Genomic DNA, 27,952 nt, shown 5'->3' with positions numbered 1-27,952 from the left:
ACAATCCAAGAGCCAAGAGATCATGATGTTGCTCGGCTGTGTCTTTCTCCTCACTGATTGCAGAGTTCTAGGTGAGAGCTGTATCTGTTCTAAACAAGTGTATTTTTTTCCCCCATGCTTAAATCAATACAGACGTTTCTAGGTGATTGCTGATGGTAATGGTTGGTAATGAGCAGCTCAACTGATCAGTGTTATTTCTTTTAGTTATTACGTTTAAAGCAGAAATAAATACTTGTACTCCGCAAAAATGATTTTGATGCTGGCAAGTACAGAACACACGTCATGTTACTGAGATCTAAAATAAAGTTTTGGATTTTTTTAATTTATATTTTACAATGTTTCTCTCTTTCAGAAGAACATATCAGTCTGCTCACAGCAGCCCCACTCTGGCATGGCTGATACACAGTATGCGCTTGCTCTTGTGGAACCCATTGCCTGCTTGTAAAACACTCTTGGTCACCTGCGGCATGATGGGATGGATTGTGCCTGTAAGGGCCCATTCACCAAATTGCTGTCCATATTGCACCACATTGCCATCATTCATAGTAATTGCGCAGAGCAGCGACTGCATACATCCGCTTGGGCTGCTTCTTGCAGCTTTCATGCAGGAAAGAGATGCAAGAGACCAAATACAGCCGTCGTTACTTTTTACCATAAGATAACATTTCTTCTTTTCAACAACTGAAACAGATTTGTACATTTTATACACAGTTTTTTTGCAATGCCATTGTTTTGTTTTATCTGCTTAAAATCTATCCTCATTAAAAGGGGTAGGTCATCTGTAAGTTACCTTTAAGTATGTTATAGAAGGGCCAGTTCTTAGCAGATATTCAATTTGTTTTAATTTTTTTATGATATGTGAATTATTTAATATGTCACTGACCCTAGCAGCCAAAAACCTATTGCTCTGTGAGGCTACAATTTTTGTCATTTTTTATTACTTATACTTCCATTCAGTCCCTCTCCTACTCATTCCAGTCTTTCATCCCAACCACATTCTGGTTGCTAAGGTTATTTGAGCCCTAGCAACCAGATAGCTGCTGGAATTCCAAACTGAAGAGCTGCTGAACAAAAAGCTAAATACTCGGAAAAACACAAATAATAAAAAATGAAGACTCAGAATTTCACCCTCTACATCATAATAAAAGGTTACAACCCCTTTAGATTTAAAAAATCTATTAATGTTATTAGTAGATTTTTGTAATTTATCAGTGCAGACCTCCCCAGTGGTTGGATAAGCTCCATATAAAGCCTGGTTGTATGAGGTTCTCCTCTTTCCTGTATGATTCTTTGGTACATTTTTTATTGCTGGAAACAATTCTGGGGTTAGTGAGGATAGATGGGATGCTTTCTCCTATATTAACATTTGTAGTCATGCCTGAATCTGTTATAGCTTATATTTTGTTTTTCATTTTTCAAGGGGAAACAAGTTTTTCTATACACATACATTTCTCCCCTACCCTTCATACTCTACTTCTACTTTAATCCACACCATCCTGCCATTATAGTCTGGCTGTACAGCACCACCTGTGGTAAAGTGTTACCCCTGAACTTTGGGGATGGTAGGCACCTTCTTAAATGTATATTAAAGGTGTAGTTCACCTTTAAATTAATTTTTAGAATGGAGAAGACATTGATATTCCCAGATAATTTGCAGCTGGTCTTCATTTTTTATTTTTTTGTGGTTTTTCAGTTATTAAGCTTTTTATTCAACAGCTCTGCAGTTTGGTATTTCAGCAGCTATCTGGAGCTAGGGTCTTATTTCCCTTAGCAACCAGGAGGTTGTTTAAATAACAGACTGGAATATAAATAGGTGAGGGCATGAATAGAACAATAAGCAATAAAACAGAGTAATTTTAGAGATTTAAAAAAAAACTTTACTTATTCTTTAAAACAGCTTATATGCCAGTGACCCACTGGTTCCCCTATCTTTCTGAAAGCAGTCATAGTTACTACTGTCCTTATTGCTCCTTCCCAGTTTTAGGAGCAAAACTGCTATTCCTTTAGTTATAAGTTATTAGTTCACTATAAGGAAACTCAGATGTTAACACAACTTTAGGTGATGTCTTCTCAGAAAGTTCTGCAACAGAGTTGAAGTACTGTCCAAACCTTCAGATTTCTCAGATTAAAGTAAGGATTCACTTCTTACTAAGTTAACTATCCAATTGTCTGTTTATTGTATATTGCATTACATATTTTGTATCCAAGTGATCCTTCGTTAGGTGATTAATTAAGCATGATAAACAGATGATAATTTACTCGGTTCTCTGGAATGAATCCTTACTTTAACCTCTAAGGAAACTCACACTTAAACTTTACTGATCTGTAATTGCAACACCAAATAGCAAAGTTCCTACACAACTTGTTCAGGGAGATGGGTTATTGCCATTCACCACTAGGTGGCGCTCTAAAATAGTGTAATGTGTATCTACAACTAATCTGCAATTATTTTCATTTTAAAGATTATTTTTCCCCTATTGTTTTTCAGATGGAAAATTTGGTGCCTACATGCAAGTGAACATACAGAATGATGGCCCAGTGACTATAGAATTGGAGCCACCTGCCTCTTCAGCTGATCCAAAGCTTGTAAGTAGTGTGGATCAACTGGTTTCATATAAAAGCTGTATTTATGATTTTGCCATTGGAAAATACAGCTGTAATATAGATTTATACAATTGCAGGATTAGCTGTCACTGTTTTGTTAATGGGGTATAATTATGTAAATGGATTATTTAAAGAAATATTAATTCTAATTGCATAACAAGCTACCAGCAGAAAAAATGCCCTTTGTGCATGTAAGGTCATTCCAAGACACCTATATGCTCGGGAGAGGCTGTGACATGTGAGTGACAGAGGGTCACAATTTTGTCAGACCTGCTCTACCTGTCCTGGGATTGGTTTATTCCTGCTGGATACTTTTTTAAGGCCCAGCCTTACTTCACACAGGGAGCTACTACTTATGGTTCCTTACATACATAAACCATAGAAACAACAATACTACTAAACAATGTCAGCTCACTTGTTGCTTTACGTCCATTTTTATTTGACCTCTAATTAAAGGGATAGTAAACTAAGTGTAAATATATTAACTACATTAATGATTATATCTGGATATATCAGAATGTACATATACAGTATTTATTAACTGTCCTATTTTGAATGACAAAGGTTTTTATCTTGCATGTTCTCAAATAAAGTTTGAATTAGGGCAAATACACACAGAGCTACTTAGTAGTAGCTACTTGTCAGGGCTGCTAAATGCCAGAAAAAAACCTGCCATAGACAATACTGAAAATTGCCTCTGCTAAAACACACATAGAGACAATTATCAGTAAATGATCCACATTGTCTGTTTTAGTAGCCACAACAAGTAGCTGCTACTAGTAGCTGTGTGTGTCTTTACCCTTAAGCTCTACACAACTCTGCATGGCAACCTCCACTTCTGTTATTAATCTTATTAATAGAAATAGTATTAGAGTGTCTCAAATACTCCAGTCCAGATAGCTATACATATACCAACATATGGTTTGTAGACCCATTATAATTCATTCACATACAACATATACGATCATATTCTGATTAATTTAATTTGTTTATTTTTCTGTTGTGTAAATAAACTACAGACATTACTACTAATACTCATGTGCAGAGCAGTAATATTAGGCTTTCACATGAGGGCAGCAGAGGAACACAGCCATTCATTTCTTTCTGCTTAGCTGTTGTAATAATAATAGGAATGGAGTATGTAGAATACACTTGAGTAGTGGTTTCTAAGTAGGAAAGGGTCAGAGCAGTATAGTTATCACCTTGGAATTTCAAAAGGCACAAAACAGCCCGCACCTGATCTTGTTTACTATTGAATGACATTGGTGCTTTTAAGATGAAATAAGAGCAGTCGTAGCTGCAAAATGCACTGTTCCTCTTACAAAGAAATGTCTAGTGTTAAATTTTGTCCATAAGCTAACTTTGCATACTGCAACCCCCTAGTCATTTGTACTGTCTCCTCTAGCAAAGAAGTTCCACAGATCGAGCTGTTATGTTGGTTTGGTCTCAGTGGCCAGCAGTGGCGTAACTATATATGCAGCAGACTCAGCAGTTGTGAGGAGGCCCGGGCAGCAGGGGGGCCCAGACCACAGGGTCTGCTCTACCTTAATCCCCCCTTCCCGGCCCCTCTCCTACCTTAAATATACTGGCAGGCTGGGGTTGGGAGGGGGGCGGGGGAGGAGGGACTGGTTGCGCTGGTCCCTATCAAAATATTTTTCTGCAGGGGGGCCTGGCAAGACCAAGTTACACCACTGGTGGCCTGGTGGTGTGTGCATTGACACATTGAACCTGGCTATAAGGTTATGTTATCTTCTCACCCTAGAAACCCTAGTTTGAATCCCTGTGACAGATCCTTGTGACCTTCTTGGGAAAGCTTTCCACTTAATTTTGGAACATTGTGGGTGGGATTTGCTTTCATTCAACCGCAAAAGCTTTAGTGAGGTTGGGCACTGGGATTCCAATTCACAGAGCTGTCCACTTGTAACATATGATGATGGGGATACTGTGGTGCAGCGAGCTGCTGAAAATTATCACAGAGAATGCTATAGTGTGGAGGGAGACTGGGGGGGGGGGGGGGGGGGGGCTGAGAGCTCTAAATTCATGCCACAGTGGGGTTGAAGTAAAGGCTCTTTGCAGGCCAGTCAAGCACTCCCTCTCCCATCTTAGCAAACTAGGTCTGTATGGGCTGCACTGTTCATAGGGCTTGCTGAAACAGGAAAGGGCTTTCCCCTAAGAAAGTGGGGAGCAGAGAATTGTTTCTGTATTCTGTAGCATTAAGGTATTCTTTCACTGGAAGTAGGGTCCCTAAAGACAATCCCAGACTAGTTGGCATTAAACATTCAGGCAGAAAACAATTTGCTGGCATCTACCAACCCCAGATTTGTCTGCAAGGCTGCCAGATGATGAATTGTGATGATTCCAGAAAACACATTTTACTGCTCCAGACTCCAATTGCAACAACCTTTACACCACTCCAGCTGATTCTTGGCATTGTACATGGACACCCATGCTCCTGTTGTTCTTGTGCTTTCAGAGACAGTTTGGAAAGTAGCAGTGAGGGTTCCAACTGGGGATGTCATTTTAAAAGTTATCTTGATACTTTTGGCAAAAAATGTGTCCTGATACTTTTAGCCCTTTAGTGTATAAACTTGTATTAGCATAACAACTTCCTCTACCTGCTCTGCAAACTCACTTCCTCCCCTTCTAGTGTTACAGCTGAGCAGCGTTGCACTGGGCCCCGGTGTGCCGGATCTGATTCCCCCAGGGGGCCTGATGCGCCCCCAGTAAGTTTCTTTTAGGGGCGCTTGGGGGAAGGGGTTGGAGGGTGTTGGTGGCCTCAGCAACGGGGGAGGCGGGGGCCATTGGGGGTACAGGGACCCCTGAAGCAGAAGCCCCGGTGGGCCCTGCACCCCCCAGTCTGACCCTGAAAATTAATACCTACATTCTGTAAAAAAACTAAGCATTTCCAATATTATCATACAATAAATTGATCCAGTTTTGTATACTCAGATAGGAGAATTCATGTCAGTGGCGTAACTATAGAGGAAGTAGTCCCAGCGGGGTTTCAGGGTGGGGCCTGGACTGTGGCATCTACTTTCTCTACAGAAAGTCCCCTCTCCAGCTTCTTTCCTACCTGAGTGCTGGCGGGGAGTGGGGGAAGTGAGCAGCAGAGCCTTGTGGTGTATGTGTGTCCCCAGCCCCTCTGAAGATTTTTTGTTAGGAGGGCCCTGCAACATATAGTTACGCCACTGATTTGTGTAACTAGAGAACAGGAATGTGCCTGGTCATGAACATGTTCTGTAGCTCAGTGAGCCAGTACAGCTTTGCATAATCTCCTTATTAATGTGCTTTGGTATTTGGCCCATCTGCCTCATGATCAAACATCAGCAGCTTCTTTGCTGGGAAATATTGTTATCCTTAATTCTTATAGTGCCGACATGTTCCAAAGAACTTTACAGATACAGTTCATTGTTCCCAATGGAGCTTACAATGTAAGGTCCCTACCACATTCACACAACCACAGTAGCATCTGTTTCATCAGGAGCCAATGTTGCAGCCCAAGTGAGTGTGGGAAATAGAAAAGAACATATCTAGGCTTATAAATAATGACTTGTTGTGTGCACACTGCCTCTTTTCTTAACCCTGCCCTCTGGCAGTGCATGGGTTCTGCAGCCTTGATACATGTATGAACTTAATTCCCCTCTAGTAAATACACATGAACTGGCGCAGGAAAATGTCCTTTTGACTCACAGTACATTGCTGGGTTTCCAGCCTTGACAAGATTTGTGCTGTCATGATGCCATTGGGCACAGTATATATAAGGGAACACAGTCAAATGACAGCATTTAAATTGCTTTTCAGCACTGACAATGCACAAAGCATATTGTATTGAGGTACCACAAAAATCGGCAACTTTAAAAGTATATCAAATCTCTTTGCATAATGTATTCCCATGCACTGACACTCAGGCATATGTGTGTGTTCAGATAATGTATGCTGATAATATTCAGGCTCCGGGATAGCATTATGTTTATGGGGAATTACTCTAAACAAAGCATGATCTTAAAACTGATAGATGGGAGCAATATTAAGAGAGCTGCCATTGCTTTAGTATTCGACATGTAGCATGTAGAATTTGGGATTTTCTATTGTTGGGATGTTATTTTTCTACATGTTTAGCTGCAACAGGGCTCATTATTATTGGTCCAGTTGTTTCTCAGTGCAGTAACCCAGATTGTCTTCTGCTTGCATTTAATTGTATTAAACTGATGAAAGCGGATTGGTTGCTATTTACAGTTCCAGTGCAGAGGGCCAGCATGTGCTGCAGCATAATAATGTTACGGTGCATTTGGTGATCACCAATCCGCTGTTTCACGCTATGTTGCCTTGTGCCAATTTAAGTAATGCATTGTGCTTAAAATAACTCTCACAGCTGCCTAGAGTGTTCACTACCATATTGATGTAGACATAGCTAGCCTTTAGTTTTATGTGCAGCTGTAGTCAAAATAAAGATGTTATCCCCACTGTCTCCAAGTTTAGAATGGCTAATCAGCAAAGTGCTCGGAAATATTAAGATAATTAATAAAGGGATTTTTTCTGTGTGAAAGCAAGCAAGTTATATAACTCAGTCACTTTGTTAAATGTATATTGAAGCAGTAGAATTTTTATTGAATCAGATAAAAGTGAGGGTAGGACTGGCCAAACCGGGAATGACGTTGATGTAGTTGGGCAGCTTGAAGTATATTGCAATATATGGACAAACAATCCCTGTTGTGCTTAAAGGGGAGGGCATAACTTGGTGGCTTAATGCACAGAATGTCTTAATGATAATGGGTGAGTGTAGAGGATCTCTTGTCTATATGAGTGAGAAACACTGCAGTTGTCAAGTCTGAGGTTATTCTCACATTTATACATTGCACACTTCTTGCTGGATACTGAAAGTACAGACATGAAATCTTAATATTTAGAATGCTTGGGACCAGAGGTTTTATGGTTAAGGGGTTTCCCTAACCATACCTTAAATCTACTAAAAACTGAAAACATTAAGTAAATCCAATATGATTGTTTTGCCACCAATATGGATTCATGCAGCTCAGTTACTATCTGCTAAGTTGTTGTTTAATTATTACAGATAAAAATTAGATAATTAAAAAAACTATATTTGCTTACAACAGATTCTATTGGAGATGGCCTTACCATAATTTGGAGCTTTCTGGGTATCAGGTTTCCAGATAACAGGCAGTAACCCTGGCAGTTCTGGACTTTCCTGTGCTTTACTTATAGTTACATAGTTATATAGATAGGATTTTTCGACTCACAATAGTACTTATGCCACACACATTCCTAATTCAGCTGCTATTACTAAGTAGCTGGAAGGTCTAAACATTATTAACAATAAAATCATCACACTTCGAAATACATTTATTATATGTTCTTTTCTACTTATTAGACACCAAGCTTTCACTTCAAGCAGCCACAGGGTCAATGTGTTTTTGATGCAAAGTGCTGCTCATAATTCCATTTCAGGGAGCAATATCAGTTATAGTTTTTGACCTTGAAGTAAATCTTCACATTCTTCTACAACAGTTTTATTCTCCTACTGACCCATTTTCACTTGAGATTAGGAGCATTTACTAAACACTTTAATTAGACGGCCCTGTTTGCAGTAAACATCATGTCTGTTGGATTCTGAGTCATTTAAGAAAGGACCAGAGCTGTATTTATTTGTAAAAGCTGCTGCTTAAACAGACACAATGACTTTCTGTTGTAGTGGATAGCCAGTGCTGTGATGACATTGTATGTCTAACTCTCTTTGAACAAGTTGTACTCCACCAATGGCACAGTATGGGGTGCCAGTGGGTACATGGCCCAGTTGTGCCAGCTTAGTAAAATGGCCCTGTCTGATGTAGTGGGGCCCTATGAAACTAGGGGCCTGTCTCATTTGCCTTGCCCTTGAGCTGTCCCTGCATGATAATTGCAAATTATTATTATATTAAGTTGTTGCTATAATGCTATAGCAATTCAATAACCCCAGTAAATATACCAGTAAGCAAGTATTTGATTGAACAGAATTTAAAAAAAAAAAAAAATATATATATTAGAAACATTAAAATATTCCTGACTGAACATATGAAGCTGTTCAGCAAGAGAACAGGAATTCATGCTGACTGTGGATACCATTAGGCTGATAAATGATTTTATGAAGAAAAATCTGTTTGGTTTTAAAAATTAATCTGCTTATGGCAGGTAATAAAGAAGTCAGCAGGTGTTACTCTGCAGCCCCCAGTCACTGGCTGTGAGATTCAGCTGTGTATAGCAGAACTTTACTGAATTTGGGTTTTTGCTGTACTCGCTGAGACCTAGCATAGTGTATATTCAATATTCTGTGTAGTTGTAGAAAAAACAGTTCCTAGCCTCGATTAGGGCTGAATGTACTGTGCAGCTCTGGCTTATTTTTAAGTATAATGTAGCTAACCCATCTACATGCAGGCACCTTCCTTTATTAGTATGGGAAACTATTGTCCATCTCAGGCATCTATGTCAGCAGGCAGTTATCTTGCAGTAACATGGTAATCAACAGTACAATACTGCCATTTTGTCTGACATGTAAGTTATTCGGAAGTGGCTGCAAAGGGTGTTTTGGGCACAGTGCTGTGTGCACTTTGTGCAGCTTTGGGCTCTGTCTCAATGTATTATAATAAAATGTTTGGCCTGTTTGTCTCAATATGGTATGAGAAAATTTACAGTGAAGTTCCTGAGGATCTCGGATTCCCCCAGTTAAAGGTACTGCAACAGTATAGGTCTCATTTACTAATTCCATAAACCGTACAAAAACGAAAATTTAAAGCCATTCCCTGTGTTTTTTTTTTTTTTTAAATTACAATGCAACATTCTTTCCCAGAATTCCAGCATAATTCTACCCAAAGATTAGTACTGGTTAATAAATTTTACACAAATGGGCATAACGTATCCCTGCATGGTAAGGGACAGGATGTGGGAAAACTCTTACTCACCCTTTATTTGCATTTCATTCAGCCACTGCAATATCAAGGTGAGTTACAGGTAAAGGTTGTGCTCAGGCCTCAACATGTCTTTTATAAAAGCTATTGCGGTTTGTTCTATGTCCACAATGCTTTGCAACTTAATTAAGTTTAATTAAGTATATACATAGTAACATGTTAACTAAACATACTTTTTGTGGAATAAAGCTAATTAAGTATATGCAGAGGGGTGCATATGAATTATACATGTCAAATATTTATAATAGTGATAAAATAGTGGCAATTGGGAACAGGGATATATTAAAGGAGAAGGCAGTTTATTGCCAATAGATTAACCACAATACTGCAGGCTAGAATGCTACATTTATTCTGTAGAATGCTTTACCATACCTGAGTAAACAGCCCTAGAAGCTCTCTCTGTTTGTCTGGCATCACTTCCCTGCCAGCAGGCTGCTGCCTGGTAGCTCTGGGCTCAGATTACAGCAGGAAGGGGAGGAGGAGAGCTTATGATCAAGCCCCAGCCCTGGAGGTTTGAGCTAAGAGAAGAAAGTCTGATGCAGAAGACCATGTGTACAGAATAAAAGGAACGTAATGCAGTGTTTCTTTTCACATAGGATTCAAAGCAGTGGTTATGTAAGTGTTTTTATCTGTATTTGCATAAGCCTTTTTTTTTTAATAAAGTTTTAATTACCTTTACCTTTTCTTTCTTCTTTAAGAAACAAGTATGTCTTTCTCTCAGGGCCTTAGACATATATTAGATCAAGTATAGAAGTGTTGTACTGTTATTTAGTCAATGTTTCCAATATAGAGCCAGATTCAGTTCAGTAAGAAACAGTTATCTCATGGTTTATCATGTAAAAACTCATGGATGAGATTTAATTTGAGGAGAAAAAACTTTTCTCTTAATTTATTTTCAGTTTTTTCCCCATAGACTTTCCCATAGAGTTTTCACATAATAAACTTTATATTTCTGAGTTGAATTGCATCTCAAATTGAATCTTGTCCATGCATTTTCATAACTTTTTCTCATTTAATTGAATCTGGCCCATAGTTTGTAAATATGTCAGAAGTTACACTCATTTCTGGTACATCAATATTATTGAGAGAGAGTAAGACTTGCTTGGTGGTCTGGTGTGGGAAAGCCATGGGGTCCAGAGTTTTAGAAATGTAACATGCGTATCTCTGGTAAAACTCATTTGTTTTTCATTGACCATGTTCTACTTCATTTTTGTACAGAATGTTAGAAGAGGAAGAGAGCGTTTTCTCTATGTATTGGCAATCGTTTGTAATGCTGCTAAAAATATAAATTGGATCAACTTTCTTTGATATTATCTGATGCTGCAACTGGCTTTAATAAACAAGAGCTTTTATAGGGACAGTGCTTACCAACTTTTTACATGTAGTGGGCCAATTATTCTGAATGTTTGAGGGCTGGATTATATTAAATTGATGCTTTCATACAAACAAGTCTTCATAGCCAATGAGCTAAATCGGCACCAAATGGAAACCCCTGCTGTAGGGTATTGTCGCATTTTTTTACCAACAGTGTTTGTTTTTTATAATCTCTTTATTTAACCATTTTACTTATTGATTAATAACAACAGTGGTGACATAAGTAACAATTACATCTTGTTGTATAGGCGAGTGGAAGAATTATGTTACAACTGCGTAGGTTATATAGTAGTATATAATACGTTGAAAATGAAAGAAAAGGGAAACGACCAGATCAAAATCAGGGAGAACCATTTGTATCCGTTATAGGTTGCTGTTGGAGTTTTTGTCTTCTGAATGATGTCCAGGGATCCCAGATTTCTTGATGTTGTTCAACTGAGTTCTATAATATAGCAGCAAGATAATGCAAGCTATTAATATATTCCATTCAGGTTTTTACTTGAGAGTTAGCTGAATGTGGAGCCAGCCAGTTCAAAGCAATCACCCAGCGTGCAGCTGCTATAAATTGTAATGTCAATTTGTTCTGGGTTTTGGTTAATTTTTGAGAGAGCAATGATAGTAATGCTAACTCAAGGTCAGCCGTAATGTCTATTTGTAACACCTGTGTGATCAATTGAAATGTTTGACTCCAGAATTTTTTTACTACAGGATAGGACCACAGTGTCTGTTTTAATTGAAATTTTTGACTCCAGAATTTTTTTACTACAGTGTCTGACCACAGTGTCTGCTTTAGGTTGATACCAATGAGTATCAACTTCCTGACTGTGTGTTGCCCATATTCTAGGCCTCCCTGGCCAGAATGGGAACATAACCCTGGTAGACTTGAGGCGGACTTTCTGATCTACATGGGCTTTATCAGAATAATGAAGTAACAGTATAAAAGCTACACCACTTGCTGTAAAAGATTCTCAAGATAATGCATACATATAGCTGGTGTAGAAATGCTCTTGACCACTGCCTTTGACTAGTCCAGACATTCATTATGCCTGTTTGGTATCTTGGTTATGCCATTTTTAAGGGCTAATGTGTTCTATTTGCTTTTCCAAGGCTTGCCCTCTTTGCCTTTGTTCCTTGTCACTAATTTTGGACCGCTTTAGTTTAGGAGCAAAATTGGCAGTACACTGCAGTTCATGCATCATTCCACTAATACACATTAAGCTTAGATAAAAACACAGATCTAAACTGAAATGGCCTTTGAGCATTGAACGTGGCAGTCTTTTGGTAGATATGTTCTCTGGCATTGAGTATGGCAGTTCTATATTAGATAATGTGTCTGGCACTGCTTAACTGTAGTATAGCTCTCCAGCACAAATGATCATCCACCTACAGTTTATCATGATACCATTTCCAGTCCCTTTGGAAAGAGCTCTCTGGAGCTTGGCAGCATTATTCCATTTGCTTTAGCACAACTGATCGTGCAAAATCTACAAACATTTCATTTATTGCTATACCCATTTCCTCAATGACAATATAGTCAGAAGAGTGTAGGCCTAATAGGAATTGGGGAAAACTGAACGACAAATCAAAAATTGTGTTGATTGCAGCCTGATTAAACCCTTTTACCCGAGGGGGTTCTGTTTTGTCCAGGATGCCAAATTCCAGTGAATCTTTTTTTCCCATTTACATATAGTATTTTGCCTCGAGTCTGCTCTGGAAAGGTTACTGTTAGTTGTATCTCAGAGTAACAACCTCATTTAGCATACACTGGACTTCAGCAAAAGAATCCATTCTTTTTTTATTACGCAAAATCAAAGCATAGCTCTTTGTGTGTTCAGGCCACTAGGTTTTAGTAGAGACAATACAGTAAAACATTATTTATAGCAATAAACAGGCAATGATGTATAGGCTTTGAGAATGAAAACGTCACACTATTGTACGTTAATATAAGGATTATATTCCCCTTGAGGTTACTCTGCCTATTGAAGTGTCACATTTAATAGCATTATGCCCAGTTAACCTAAACATTTTTTTTCTGAGAAATAGAATTTTCTGAGAGCAGTGTGATTATAGCATTATTATATTTTCTAGAGAAATTTTACTTCCACACATTGATTCTACACAGTATACAGGTTGTGTAGCTGTGGTGCAGTAGATATGAATATGAATTACTAAAGCCCCGTCAGTCCACTTGCAGTATTTTCATTTTAAGCACAACTAAAGAATGAAAGTACAAATCCCAAAGCTAAGCAGAATCCCGCTTAAATTTATAATTAGACTGTAAAATAAATCTTGTTATATAACCTTAAATTCTCTTCTTGGCTTTACATATAGTTTTTCGTACATATTTCGTCATTGCTCCATAGAACTTACAGGCTCATTCTGATGATTGAAACACCGGGAGAAACTGTCATGCTAGGTCACAATGAGTTGCCCTTTCTGTCTTTTTGCAGTGTAGAGGGTATATTAAGTGATTTATGTCTTTCCTACTACTATGTAAGGGAGTGGGGGACAGTGTCCCTGAAGGGAGTCTTATGTAACCTGTGACTGGATATAAAAGTAAAACCCAATAGCAATTAACGACAGACTGTTCTCCATGGATTCTGGGCACCTTGGCCTTCCATTTGCCCAGCTAGGGATTATATAGTTCGATACTGGACCTTTGTTTCACAGCGGTACCCTGGAGTCTGGCACATAGGGAGCCCTAATTCATTAGGCTGTCAAAGACACATCTCACACTAGCCTCCCCAATGGCAAGTATTTTCATCCCTCTTGCTGGTCACAACTTCCCCCCGATCCTCATGAACATAATTTATGTAAGATACCCTTATAATAGAACTAGGTGATACATTTTGGATTTATGTTGTTGTTTACTTATTTGGCTATATGTTGTTCATCAAATCTTTTAGATCAGGGGTGGGCAAACTTTTTGGCTCAGGGGCCACATTGACTTACAGACTGGCCGTGCCAGCATTACGCCCAGGTCTGCCATCAGAAATCACAGGGCCTCTCGGCTCCCCACCCAGCATCCTGCTGCTCCCCACCCCAGCATCCTGCAGCTCCCCACCCCAGCATCCTGCAGCTCCCCACCCCAGCATCCTGCAGCTCCCCACCCCAGCATCCTGCAGCTCCCCACCCGAGCATCCTCCAGCTCCACCCCCAGCATCCTCCAGCTCCATTCCCCAGCGTCCTTCCCAGCATCCTCCATCTCCCCCTCCAGCGGCCTGCGGTCCGCTCCCTGTGGCTCTATCCATCCTTTGGCTGCTTCTGACCCTGGCTCCCTGCTGCATCCTTTTATATGGTTGCGCCCCATGCGTGCACGACAATCAGGGTCCGTAATTCTTTTAAGGGGGCCGGAGTTGGCGGACTGGATGTGGCCCATGGCCCGTAGTTTTCCCAACCCTGTTCTAGATACACGCTGAAAACAAAACAGAAAAGAGGGCATAGTGACTGTAGGACAATACCTTCTCAATCCCAGGTGGCCAGATATTGCTTTAAAGTGTTGTTTTTTCATTATTATAGGGCATGTAATTTAGCCCCTATATCAGGCGCTGACTGGCAATCTGTGGATTCTGGCAAATGCCAGAGGGGCTGCTGGGGGGCTGTTTGAGTTTCTGTGTAATAGATCTTGTAGGGCCTAAATGAAAAGGACTGAACAACCTTGGAGGCACCAAATTAGCACAATGTTTGAGTTGCATTTTTTTTCTAAGCAGAATATCTGTTCTATCAATCCTCATTTTTTGTATCATGCATTTGGGCAACAGGGTCTAAGACTTTTCTACTTTTAATAGTAACCTTATGTACTATATTTTTTTTATAAAGTATAGGTATTACCATTCCCCTTTAAACACATTTATTATTTAGCCCATAAACAAATGCAAGGTGCAAGTTTCTTTGAGAAATTATTGCTCACATGAAACAGGAAGATAGTGAAGAAGGATTTAGTGAAGGTGAGAGGTAAAGCTCATAGCACTCATTATAGGTGGTTTGTGCACTGCTTTACTATTTTCTAGCTTACGTTTGACAGTATCATAACATCCTAATGTGATTCTGAAATCTGTGCCCAATATGTCAGCTGTGGACATAAATATCAGAGATTCAATATGTAGGTGTTAGGGCAGAACATAGTTTTACCCACAATGCTCTAGGCTTTTCTGATTTGGTTGACATATTTCATAGACACAAGATTCTCTGTCAGTTTCCCTGCTGTAAAAGCAGTCATCTGTCAATGACATAAATGATCAAACAACCAACAGGAGAATTTAGAAGTTCAGCTGTTGCTCTTGCACAGCAACAACAGCAAATGACAGTAATGTGTTATGAAGAATTGTTCTAGTACTGAGGTAATTGTCTTGAAAATGTCTCTCTTACTCAAGACACACAAAAAGCCATACACTATTGTACCAAGGGGATGTTTTGTGTGGCATTTACAGGGGACTTGTCACCCTGAGAGATAATTCCAAATGCTTTTCTATCGTTTTACTTGAGCAAAATAAACTTAACTTGCACTATATAAATTATATAAATTAGGGGACGCTATTTTGTAGACATTATTTTTGCTTTATATGACACCAACATCTTGTGCATGCACCAGAGTGGGGGACCAAATGCTCCTGTTCATGCGCAGGCTACATAATAATAATAATTATAGACTGTAAGAGGGAGGGGGAAATGTGAGGAGTGCAGTGACATGTAGGAAGTGCTAAATAGAAAATGAAAGTAATTGCCTGCCCCGCCTCTATGTCTTAGGCCTGTGGTATAGAGCTGGGCAGGCAATATATAATTTACAGCTCAGATATTTAAATATCTTTATAACAGGTATGGATGTTTTAATTAGAAAAAAAATAATTTATGTTTCATGTGTAATTTGCAAGGGACGTTTATTACTCAACTTTTTATGTGTGACAGGTAAATGTAAATTCACACAAATCTCTATTCCAATACATGTTAACAAGGGATGTAACCTAGTGTGTATGACACAAATCTAGAGAACAAACAAAATATGTATTAAAGATATATACTTAAGAGTAAAACTACAGTATACTGTAGATGGGCCCTCTGGTCCTATTCTTACTCTGTAAACTCTTGTTCCTCAAATTATTGTTAGATCCCTGTTCATTATAAATTAATGTAAATCGCTGCGTAATTTGCTGCCGCTATATAAATAAATGATGATGTGTGTTAGAATGTTCCCATTAAGTGAACGTTACTTGGTTGATTATATACAGTTAAAAAAAAAAAAAAAAGAACTTCCATTGCAGTACCAGCATTACTTATCATAGCGGAGATATTTTTAGTTTGTAGTAAGTGTCTGGCAGCAGTCATAAAGGAAAAAGAAGTATAACAACTACTCTGCTATTGTAGAAATCATCTTTAAATATAGCAATTTAGATATCACCATTACATGAATGGCACATGACAGCAATCAGATGAGGCAAATCAAATGTAATATATAATCTGCAGACACTTTAACGCCTTCCTTCCTGTTGTTAAGTATTAGATATGTATAGCAGGGCCACAGTAGTACTAGTACATACCTCCAAACATTTTGAAAATGGAAAGAGGGACAAAAAGAAATGGCGCGCTTAGCACAGCAACATTTTTTTGACCACACCCTCTAAATACCTCCAAGTTTGAACACAGTTTATGGGTTATTTTTGGGGTTGTTCTATGCGTTACTACAGTTTTTCTAAAAAAGGTGAAATTGCCCTTTAAGTTACAAGTCTCAGTTCCCCCAGGAGACCTGTTTAGCTTATTAGTTACAATTGTATCTCATTGCAGGTGTGGCTTGTTAACTTTCTAGGCTCTCTGCCAAAAGCTACTTTTTAATTATGTTTGAGTAACATTTGTATCTTTTTTAGCGTTCAGTGCAGGAGATCAAAGGGAAGTGAGGGACTTAAAGAGGTACTGACACCAGAAATTAAACCCTTTTTTCAACTGTCATAACATTGTCTTTGCATGGTATTTATCATTTTGCCATAAATGTATTTGCCCAATGCTTTTATATTACCTATATGATTCCCTAAGTTGCTTTATGAGGGGGCGGCCATATTTGTGCAGCAGGAATCCGTTAGCATTAGAAGCTGTAACTGACAGGCTGAGAAGGGACAGTCAGGTCGGCAAAACATTCAGGTTTAGGAACTTCAAGTAACAATTACTTACAAATGCAGGACTATCAGCTAGAAATGTTCAACGTGACCTATAGGTAACTTTTTACGTACATTCATATTATTAAGAGTAGTTTTTAGTGTCAGTATCACTTTAATTGAGGGACTTTTCAGCAAGAATCCGGGAATGCGGGTTGAGCTGCCAAAAGAGGGACTGTCCCACGAAAATCGGGACAGTTGGGAGGTATGCTAGTAGCAAAATGATTGTGCCAAAAATGGGCATTAATTGCTGGAACCCAGTTGAATCCTTTTAATACTGCTTTCAGCACAAGCTTTTTTAAAAAATAAACATGCACTCCATACATAATATCCCTATGTTGGTAAGTGTGAGTTTGAGAATTAAAATGTAATGACCACAAGGCTTCTTGTATCCATTTGGAGTATCATTGCTAGGCTATTAATATTCTATATTATTATATAGAAATCCAAACAATGTAATGCATACTGAAATGTGATTGTAAAAAGGTGATTGTTACATTCATGACTGATTGCAAATCTCTTTGTACTCAAAACTACTAAATCATGGCTAAAATGTGTGGCTCTTATTAACGTCTCAAAGTTGAACCAAAAGTGGCGCTTTACAGTGTCTTATCACCTATATATCCTTGGGTACAAGGACAAAAAAGTTTTAAATATGCTTTGCTGAATACTATGACACCACATATACATACAATTAACTAAAGTATATGAAATGTAGAGACCACAGAATCGGAATAGTGCATTATACTTCTAATTTAGATAAACTCTAAAATGCACTAAAATGTATTAAAAAAACAAATATAAAAAAATTGAAAAACTGCAGCGAATTGCATTCATCATTTTTAATGGGTCTACAAACTCTCAAAAATATTAAAAAAAAATACAGAAAAAATAGTTCATTGACTTCTATGTGAACTCCCAAGCTTTTAGATGCCAAAGTTCTACTTTCAAGTTTTTTGCAATTAAAGGAGAAGGAAAGTTATTTTGGCATTTTACTGCCAATAGATTAGCCTCATTAGTGCAAGCCAGAACTCTATATCTATTCTGCAGAAAGCTTTACCATACCTGAGTAAACAGCCCTAGAAGCTCCCTCCATTTGTTTACGATAGCAGCTGCCATTTTAGCTTGGTCTCTGTAGCTTCCTCCTGCAGCTCTAGCTGTTGGTAACATTCTGATGGTAGGGGGAGTTAATTCGTATGGGAGGGGGGAGCAGGAGAAGGGAGAGAGTAAAGAGCTGAGCAGACTACAACCCCAGGAATGAAGGATTTTTCTGATAGAGGAAGTCAGATACCAAAGTACATGTATACACAAAAGAAGACAAGAAACCCTGTGTTTCTTTTGATCAGACATCTAAATTTTGAAAGCCCTAATTTAAATTCAATTGATTTTTCAAGTGGAATTTTGACTAAAAAAAATTAAAATCACTGTAAAAATTTGAATTTGAACATAAATAAATTAGCCCCTGAGTGTGATTTATGCTTTTCCTGTTGTGTATCTCACAACTCTAAGGTAACCTGTAAAGTTATTTATTTGGTGAATGGTGAATTTTGAATCGATCAATTATGTTGGCCTATTGATAAGATTGATTGACTCTAGGGGCTATTGAAAAATCTATTGGTGATTGGATGGCTAGAAATCTCACAAGATTCTTTATTTGTCCTTTTATAAATCTTTTTTTGTACTCAAAAGCGTATGGAAAATATATTGCTGTCCATTTAACGTGTAGGTTTTGTAAATCAAATGCTATATTTGACACAAAACTGATGAAAAATGATTACTTGTAAATTCAATGGGACGTCTGCTCTTTTTGACAATATTTTGGAATTTACTATTTCATGTCATACATCTGTTACAGAATTGATACTACACCAGTTCAGGCATCTTTAGACAGTTATGTTGTCCTGAATTTTTTAGGCAATCTACTAGTTACCCCCCAAAAATGCCTCTAAAATATTAGTGTACATATGTGAAAATTAGCTGTCCCTGAAAATGTTACATTTCAGGCATCTGGGTCATATTATGGCTGTAGGGAGAATGTATGACCTTTTTAAATGAAGGGGGCATCTTTACAACCTGTGTAGGGTCCCTGGGCACATCTATCTATAAAACATATTGTAGTTTTGCCACTTGTCTATATTTATCTTTAAAGTACATGTTATTAATGTCATTAGATGGAAAAGGTTAACCATAGATTATTTTGAGGTATTATGGTTAATATTGCATCTTACGTTATATGTTATGCTGGTTCCTTGCCAGTAAAAGGGAAAGTAACATAAATAAGCAGAAATATAGATATATAGCTTATAGGTCTCATTTTATGAAAAAAAAGTGCAAAAAGTTCAATTTTGGGCACAATTCATAACTGTGATGTTAAATCAGGCATAGTTGCACTAAAAATTTCCACTGCTTGCTGTCAAAGTGATGTTTGGGTGATGCTTTGGAGGTCGAGGCTATTGACACAGCCCCAAGTGGGACCACTGGAATAAACACCAATTTCAGGGTGGCAGTACCTTAGGGTTGCCACCTGTCCAGTTTTCAGAAGGGCTGCCAAGGTCAAAACCTCTTGCCTCATTTTCCAAATTAAAAAAAACGGGCAGGATTCAGTAACATTGATGCAGTGATCAGCCAATTCGCAGATTGCCGCATCATAGTCTCCGTGACGTTGTGGTCCCACCTCCTCCCTGCCTCACAACATCATGGCCCCACCTTCTCCCTGCCCCCTTGTGATGTCACCCCGCCCCCTGCCGGCTAAGAAAGCCAGCAAAGGTGGCAAACCTACAGTAGCTCCAGAGTTTCCGTGTGTCAATAGGCATTTTTGCGTGCAATTCATCTGGACTGCCTTGGTGGGGAGCAGTTTTGCCTTTAATAAATCAAGGCAAATAAAAACTGCATCTATTTTTATAGCAGGGGAGCCAGCCAGTAGAGCCTTATCAAATGAACCTGTATATAGCAAGTGTGCAAATGAACCCTATTGTCTTCCATCAGGTGCCTGGTTCATCCAGCATACACAATACAAAATGGGTGCAACTTCTTTTGAAATGCTGCTGCCTGCAGTTGCTTTTGCTTTAGGCACATCTGGCTTATTTTTCTTTCCATTTGTGGAATTCCTGTGCAGCATGATGTGCAAAATGACTATATTAGAGATCCTTGAATATGGCTTTAATCTTCTTTTGCTCATCTTAAAGCAGATTCATTAAGGATCACACTTCTGCTTCACTTTAATGCAATTTAATTTGAAATTTGCTGCACCATTAACCCTGATTTTATTATTATTCTATTTGTGTTACCATCTATACCAATTTACACTATGCCTAGTAGTTATGATTTATTATCAGACTGTTGCTCCACTCATCAGATACAAAGCTTAGAATGACAAAGTTTAAAGCATAAATAAAACCTTTTTTTCTTTAGTTTTTTTCCTGATTTATGTTTGCCCTTTTACAGTTTGATTTAATTTATTAATAATAATCTCATACATATACCACATACATATACCACACTTCTAATCAGGGCCATATATATAACTTATATATAACTTATATATATAAGTTCAAGAATGGACAGCACACACTTTAAAGTGCAAAAGGTATATTAAAAGATCAAATTCATACTGTACACAAAATGCGACGTTTCGAGCCCGGCTGGGCTCTTCCTCAATATGCACCGGAGGACCTCTGCCTAGAGCAGCAGCTTTAGGGGGGTGGCCCCCTGGTGCCCATATATTAAATTTTTTGCACTGAAAAAAAAATTCTTAGCCATTGCCAAAGACTTGCTGTTAATTCTGCACACACTGGCAGTTTGACATCTGAGGGGGGCAAACTTAGGTCTGGTGCGTAGGGTCCTAAATACAACACTAGTTAGCATAGTAACCAAGTATAATTTATATAATTTATTGGTCAGCTCTTTCAAATAAACAGTGGTAAAGAACTGTGTATGCACATCTGCTGAGTTAGCTTGTAGTCCATAATACAGAGATTTCCAATTTATCACATGCTAATTAATATACTATGACTGTAGAATGCATACTTGCAAATACAGGAAACCATCAGACTTTATAGCATCCCACAATATATGGTCCTGCCATATATGCTGTACAGGTATGGGATCCCTTATCCGGAAACCCTTTATCCAGAAAGTCCCGGATTATGAAAAGGCCATCTCCCATAGACTCCATTATAAGCAAATAATTCTAATTATTACAAATGATTCCCCTTTTCTCTGTAAAAATAAAACAGAACCTTGTACTTGATCCCAACTAAAATATAATTAATTCTTATTGGAGGCAAAACAATCCTATTGGTTGTATTTAATATTTAAATTATTTTTAGCAGACTTAAGTTATAGAGATCCAAATTAGGGAAAGATCCCTTATCTGGAAAACCCCAGGTCCCGAGCATTCTGGATAACAGGTCCCATTAGTGCTGGGCGGTATACCGCCTCATACCGAATACCGTTTTTAAAAAAAAAAAATTCTATTCATTTTTTGCATACCCCAATACCGTGCCTCCTATCTTCTTCTAAGTGAATCGGGGTTGCGCCCCGTGCGTACGTGACGTCAGTACGCAACAGAAGCGGCATCGCTCGGGACGCATCGCTGGAGGATCCCGAATTTAGGTAAGTTCCACTGAACGCATGGGGGCGCTATCTTCAGGGGGGGCCTGGCCTGCAATCCTGCTTTTTTTTAGGGGGGTGCCTGGCCAGCTATCCTAAGTCTGACTTCAAGCTTGCCCATACATTTATTGAGGAGATAACACATTTTATTAAGGATTGTCGTCATGGGGACATGTTTGAATGCATGTCTGAGAGGGTAAGCAATTTTGATTAACTCCCATTAAGGGACCTGATGGATCACACCAGGCTAATTAATTGCTATATTGCACACACTCTCTAAGTATATACTTTTAATTGTCAAAGCTGACCGTATACAGGCAGAATACAAATAAAGAATAATTCAAGGGGGGGGGGGTGGCCTGCAAACTATTTAGGGGCCCTGGCCAACTAATGTTAATTGGAAAAAAAATACCGTCAAATACCGTGACACCGATATAATTTTGAAAAATACCGTGATATAAATTTTTGGTCATACCGCCCAGCACTAGGTCCCATACCTGTATATGGTTAAACTGCTAATACAGGTATATAATACTTTATGCTGAAACACTGTATCTAGAAAGCTCCGAATTACAGGAATCTTCAGGAGTCAATTTTAACCAAATAATTTTTAAAAATGATTTCCGATTTTCTGTAAAAATAAAAAAGTACCTTGTACTTGATGGTAACTAAGCTACATAAATCCATATTGGTGGCAAAACTGTCTTGTTGGGTTTATTAAATGTTTAGAAGAGAATCCCTTATTTAGAAAACACCAAGTCCCACGCATTCTGGATAATAAATTCCACACCTGTAATTACAGAATTCTGGCTTTTCCTATTCATCCCTTATGCTTAATAAACAGACAGATTCAGTTTGATCAGAAAAAGTTGTAAATTTATTTGTTTTCCACTTGAATTTTCATGAGAGAAACCATTTTGTCTGAACTGAATGTGGCCTAGTATGCCTGCTACTGGGATGGCCTTACCTTACCTTATATGTTATATAAAACATCCCTACATGCTTTTCTTGATCAATTAAGATGTTTGTTTCTTCCAGTGTCACCAAATTCTGAAGCCTGTCTTGGTATGTGACGAACCCCTGAGCAATTTTCATAGGCAAACTGTGTTTACATGTGTATTTTTAGCTAAAAGCTCCTGCCTGCTATTTTGTGTAATGAGAATAATTATGGTGTATTCTCGAAAATGTCAGTATTTGTATTGCCATTATGCTAATCTTCAGCAAGATTTATTAATAAATGCATTTGCACTGAACTCAGCTGCTTGTAGATGAGAGATATTTTCGCAAGGAGCTTTAGATGTAGGAATGACAAGCATCTGCTTGGCTTAAATGTAATTAATTGCAAAGATAAACTGCAATGTTGATCTTTCTGCTACTAGTCGCTGAGAGATGAATCTGGTTAGCTGAATACACAGTGTACATCTGTACTGATACCAAGATTTGTTGTCCCTCTTTCCCCTGCAATTTCTGAATATGCCTTTATTTATAATTATTACAGGTAGTAGGAACTGTGGGTTCTGAATCCCTATTTGAAAGATGCAAAGTTCAGGTTCTTCAACAGTTATCAGCTATAACCTGTGATGGGTAAAAAGCTAAATATAACCTTGATCAGCACCAGTAACGTAGTTGTTTCCAAACTATGTCCTTCCTGAGGGGACACAAAGCAACGGGGGGCCCAACTCAAAGTCTAAGAATTTTTTAAAAATGTAGGGTTAAATATTTATTATTTTGGCTTTAATTAGATCTATAGAATAGTGGGGGGCCATTTACTAATGGGGTGGTTTGTCAAGGTCGAGTTTGATTGTTTTTTTTTTTTGTCAATTCCAGTTTTTTGCACTTAAAAAACTCAAATTCGAGTTATGGTTCTAAAACTCGAATGTTTGGTATGTATTAAGTACAAAAACCTGAAAACTCAAATGTAAAAATTTGCCATCTAAAAGCTCATTGAGAGTTGTCATAGGCAAAGTAAAGCCATATTCTCAAAACGAGTTTTTCGAGCTCCTAAACTCGAAAAATTCAAGATATTTGATTTTTTATTCAAACTAGTTTTCCTTATTAATAAATAAGTGACCATTCGAAATGCAAGTTTATTCGATTTAGAAAAACAAACTCGAATTCACAAACTCGAAAATTGATAAATAAGCCCTCAAGTGCAGCACAGGGTGCATTCGGCAGTGGTATATTCATGAGCAGTTGGTGAGGGGGTCACATAGGTGTCCCCTAACTTGTGCATCATTCAGATCCATACATAAGGGCACACAGGTGGGTATAGGCCACTACAGATGCTTGTTCATACAGCCTGCCCTATAGGAGGCATTAAGGAAAAGGCTGCCTTGTGCCTGTCAGAGTCGCACTGCGCATATGCCGAGCCCAGCCAGACCCCAGATGCAAGTTCTTTGTAAATGAGAGCTAACGGTATGTTTTGCACCCATTAGTGCTCTTGTACTTACATCCAGGATCAAAGTAAATGACTCAAGAAGACTCCTACAGCACTCTCTTAGTATCTGCATATCTAACTTTCTTATGTGCTAAAGGACACCTGAACAAATGTTGGTTTACAAATGTAGACACATACTCAAAGTTCTGGAGACTATTTGGGGTTTTATGGGCTTACATGTCCACTGTAGTTGTTTCTTTTCAGCAAGTCTCCTTAAAAAAATGTAAGTACTTAACCTTTTTTTTACATTATTCAGCTTACATTTGTCTTACTAAGCCTCTAGTTGAAAAGTTGTCATGATGGCGTGCCTCATTGGGTAGCACTTCTACCTTGCAGTGCTTGGGTCTGCCCACCCAGCCAGGGTGATATCTGCCCTTGGACTTAACTGACCATAGTGTATGTTATAGGGGCCTTAGATTGTAAGCTCCTCTGATAAATAATTTCTGTAAAGTGCTGCAAAAATGTGTCGGCACTATATAAATAACAGGAAATAAATGTCACACCCAAGACAGGAACAAAGTTATTTATTATTAGTAGGCTCTTTTTCACTCCCATGAAAAAAACTAAGAAAAGCAACATGAAAAGTAACAGTGATCTCCTAGTTTATGGCTTCTCTAAAATGTTGACTTTCAGTATATGTTGGATTTATGAATCCTTTGTGTCAGATGAAGTAGAGGGTGCTTTAACAGTACATAAACTGGGTTACACAGGTGGTTACACAGGTGGAAAGAGCGGAACTGTGATGTAGTGATGTTGCTTATTTTGTATTTTTGATTGAAATACTGCTGGGAAAATTCCCTCATTTTACAAAATATTCAGCTGGATAGCCCACAGTTATAAGACTCACAAGGAGCCTTCACAGACCCAATGACTACTTAGCTGCCATCTGCTGTTTTCTGAGCTGGTAATCTATCAAGTAGGCTTATATATTGGGTACTGTGTCATTGGTGTCCAGAAATGAATCTGCTAAATCATCCAGTGTAATATAGGTCAATCCACATGTTCCTACCAGTATATTTCTAACACTTTCATACACACAGCAGTGCTGTAATCAGAAACAGTTATAATTCAGAACATTACAGTTGTCTCACAGTATCATTTATTGTATGTCTTGGAACATTCTAGTTATTTTTCAGCCAAAACTGGCTCTGTAGGTTCTAATAATTCAATGGTTATAATGAAAAAGGCATGCATGTCTTTCATAAAGGTAATAAGCTTGCAGATATGTGATCTAAGACTTCAAAGCTACCCAGACTGATCTCAAACGGGGACTAAACCACCAACAATAAAGTGACACAACATGAATTGTTGTATGAGTGAAATTATTTGGCAATTTTTCATATGGTCCAAGATATATAATATTAATACAGTAACAATTCATAAGTCTTCAACCCCCTAAGTACATACTTCACCAGTAATATGTACAAATGGAGGAAAAATTCACTAAACCTGCTGAAGAGCAGCCACCGTAGAAGACAGAGTCAGGTTCATTACAAAAGGGACGTGAAAACACAAAAAGAAAAGAGCACAGACATGAATAGCGAGAGTGATAGAGATGATTGCTCTGTGCCATATGTCAACAGACAATGAAGAGTAGAGTTATACTACAGGTATGGGATCCGTTATCCAGAAAGTTCTGAATTACAGAAAGGCCATCTCCCATAGACTTCATTTTAATAAAATAATTTAAATTTTTAGAGATGATTTTATTTTTTTTTGTAATAATAAAACAGTATCTTGTACTTGATCCCAACTGAGATATAATCAATCCTTATTGGAGGCAAAACAATTCTATTGGATTTATTTGGAAGGGTTGAACTTGATGGACTCTGGTCTATTTTCAACCCTATGTAACTAAGTGTTTACTGTTTAAATGTTTAAAAGTAGACTTAAGGTTAAAAGTTAAAAGTTACACTTTACGGAAAGACTTTCTTCATACTGGCTTTAAAAAGTTATTAAATAAAGGAAAATTGTAAGCAAGTACTAAGGGGTGAATAAAATGACTTGAAGTATTACCATCTAACAGATCAGGCATGATAACTGCAAACTATTCTTCCAACCCCCTCTTGGATACATAATTATATGGCCTTTTTCTATATTTACCACACCTATTTACAGGCATGTGAGTGCTGAGTGAGGGACTAAATGGGTTCTTCAGTGGTTCTGATGCAAGCATAAAGTATATTTGTTAGATTTAAAAAAGAAAAAGAAAAGCATCATTTCTTTAACTTGCAACAATATTTATTGATTTGGGAATTGCCTACTTGCTAACATTTTCAAGAATGATAACAAAGAAGCATTTTCATGAACAATATCTGGAGATTAAAAATGTACAGAAGATATATTTTTTTTGTTCTTTTTGTTTTTCCCTTTGGTTCTTCAGATTCATTCTATATGCAAACCCTTTTTTAGAAAAAGAAGAAAACAGATGTTGCAATATTTAATATTCAGATGGTAATTTCTAAACTGTTAGATATAAAATAGCATTTTTGTAATTTTTTCCCATGAATGGAATATAATCGAGATTTAAACGTTGCACAAAACATTCAGTGGAAAATGCAAAGCCTTTAAAAAACATGTGTTTTTTGGCTAAAAGTTACTTGGAATTGGTATTTTTGTGAAATTCTCTTTAAAATGATGAAGTGCCACTTACGTATCCCTCACGCGTCAAAGAATTCTTCTTCATAGTCATTATTAGGAAGCCTAAAAGTAGGTGATCATCCATCACTTTATGATCAGGTTAAAGGTCCTTATTGTTGGTCCCATTTAGGCACTTTTTAATGATGATGAACTGAGCTCAGTGGGTGCCATAATTTATCTGTCAGTGACTGAACTGCTGATTTATCCATCTGCTGCTAGCTCCCAGCAGCCCATTTAGTACGTCTTTATATTTTTCAAACAGTTTTTGTTATATTCTTAATATATATTCATTTCTATACCTGATACAAGTATGGGATCCATTAGGTTTACAAACCAGCAATGGCATTTCCTATAACATGCTACTTAAACAATTCTTTTATTTTACCTAATATGCTTTTTCTATATAATAGGACAGTACTTTGCACACAGTTCACCAGCAAATTGTATTAAACGATAAAAACTGTAGAAAAAAAACTATAGGCCTGATGAGCCATTTATTAAAGAAAATTTGTTAAGGTCAAAAATGATGATGTTACTCTCAAAAAATAAATGTTATGCTTTATGGGTGTTTAAACAGACCATACTGTCACTCATATGCTATCCATGTTTAGACATCTAGGGGCTGATTTACTAACCCACGAACGGGTCGAAATGAGTCCGATTGCGTTTTTTTCGTAAAGATCGGTATTTTGTGATTTTTTCGTATGCTTTGCGATTTTTTCGGCGTCTTTACGAATTTTTCATTACCAATACGATTTTTGCGTAAAAACGCGAGTTTTTCGTAGCCATTACGAAAGTTGCGTAAAATCTTGCGATTTTTCTTGCGTTAAAACTTGCGCAAAAAGTTGCGCTTTTTTCATAGCGTTAAAACTTACGCGAAACTTCGCACCTTTTAAGTTCGCGTAAGTTTTAACGCTACGGAAAAATCGCAAGATTTTACGCAACTTTCGTAAAGGCTACGAAAAACTCGCGTTTTTACGCAAAAATCGTATTGGTAACGAAAAATTCGTAAAGACTCCGAAAAAATCGCAAAACATACGAAAAAGTCGCAAAATGTTCGTTTTCAAGTCGGAACTTTTCCAATTCGGGTCGGATTCGTGGGTTAGTAAATCAGCCCCATAGAGTAAGCTAAACAGTTGTCTAGTAAGATAGCTGGATAGTCATGTGGCTTGGCCTAATTGATG

The 27,952-nt window shown here is 37.9% G+C and overlaps 1 protein-coding gene across 1 annotated transcript in view; it reads left to right on the top strand.

Moving 5' to 3' along the window:
• The window catches only part of dtd1 (D-aminoacyl-tRNA deacylase 1), a gene marked incomplete in the record, with an annotated part of 98,723 nt that overhangs the window by 10,309 nt on the left and 60,462 nt on the right, over window positions 1–27,952 (top strand). Inside the window, 1 exon segment of the mRNA NM_001126814.1 lies at window positions 2,489–2,586. Coding sequence (NP_001120286.1) covers window positions 2,489–2,586 — 98 coding nt within the window.

This window comes from Xenopus tropicalis, chromosome 5 (genome assembly GCF_000004195.4).
Source record: "Xenopus tropicalis strain Nigerian chromosome 5, UCB_Xtro_10.0, whole genome shotgun sequence".
Classification (NCBI taxonomy): Eukaryota; Metazoa; Chordata; class Amphibia; order Anura; family Pipidae; genus Xenopus; species Xenopus tropicalis.
The sequence above is the reverse complement of the archived record's forward strand: the minus strand, read 5'-3'. Positions and strand labels throughout refer to the sequence as shown.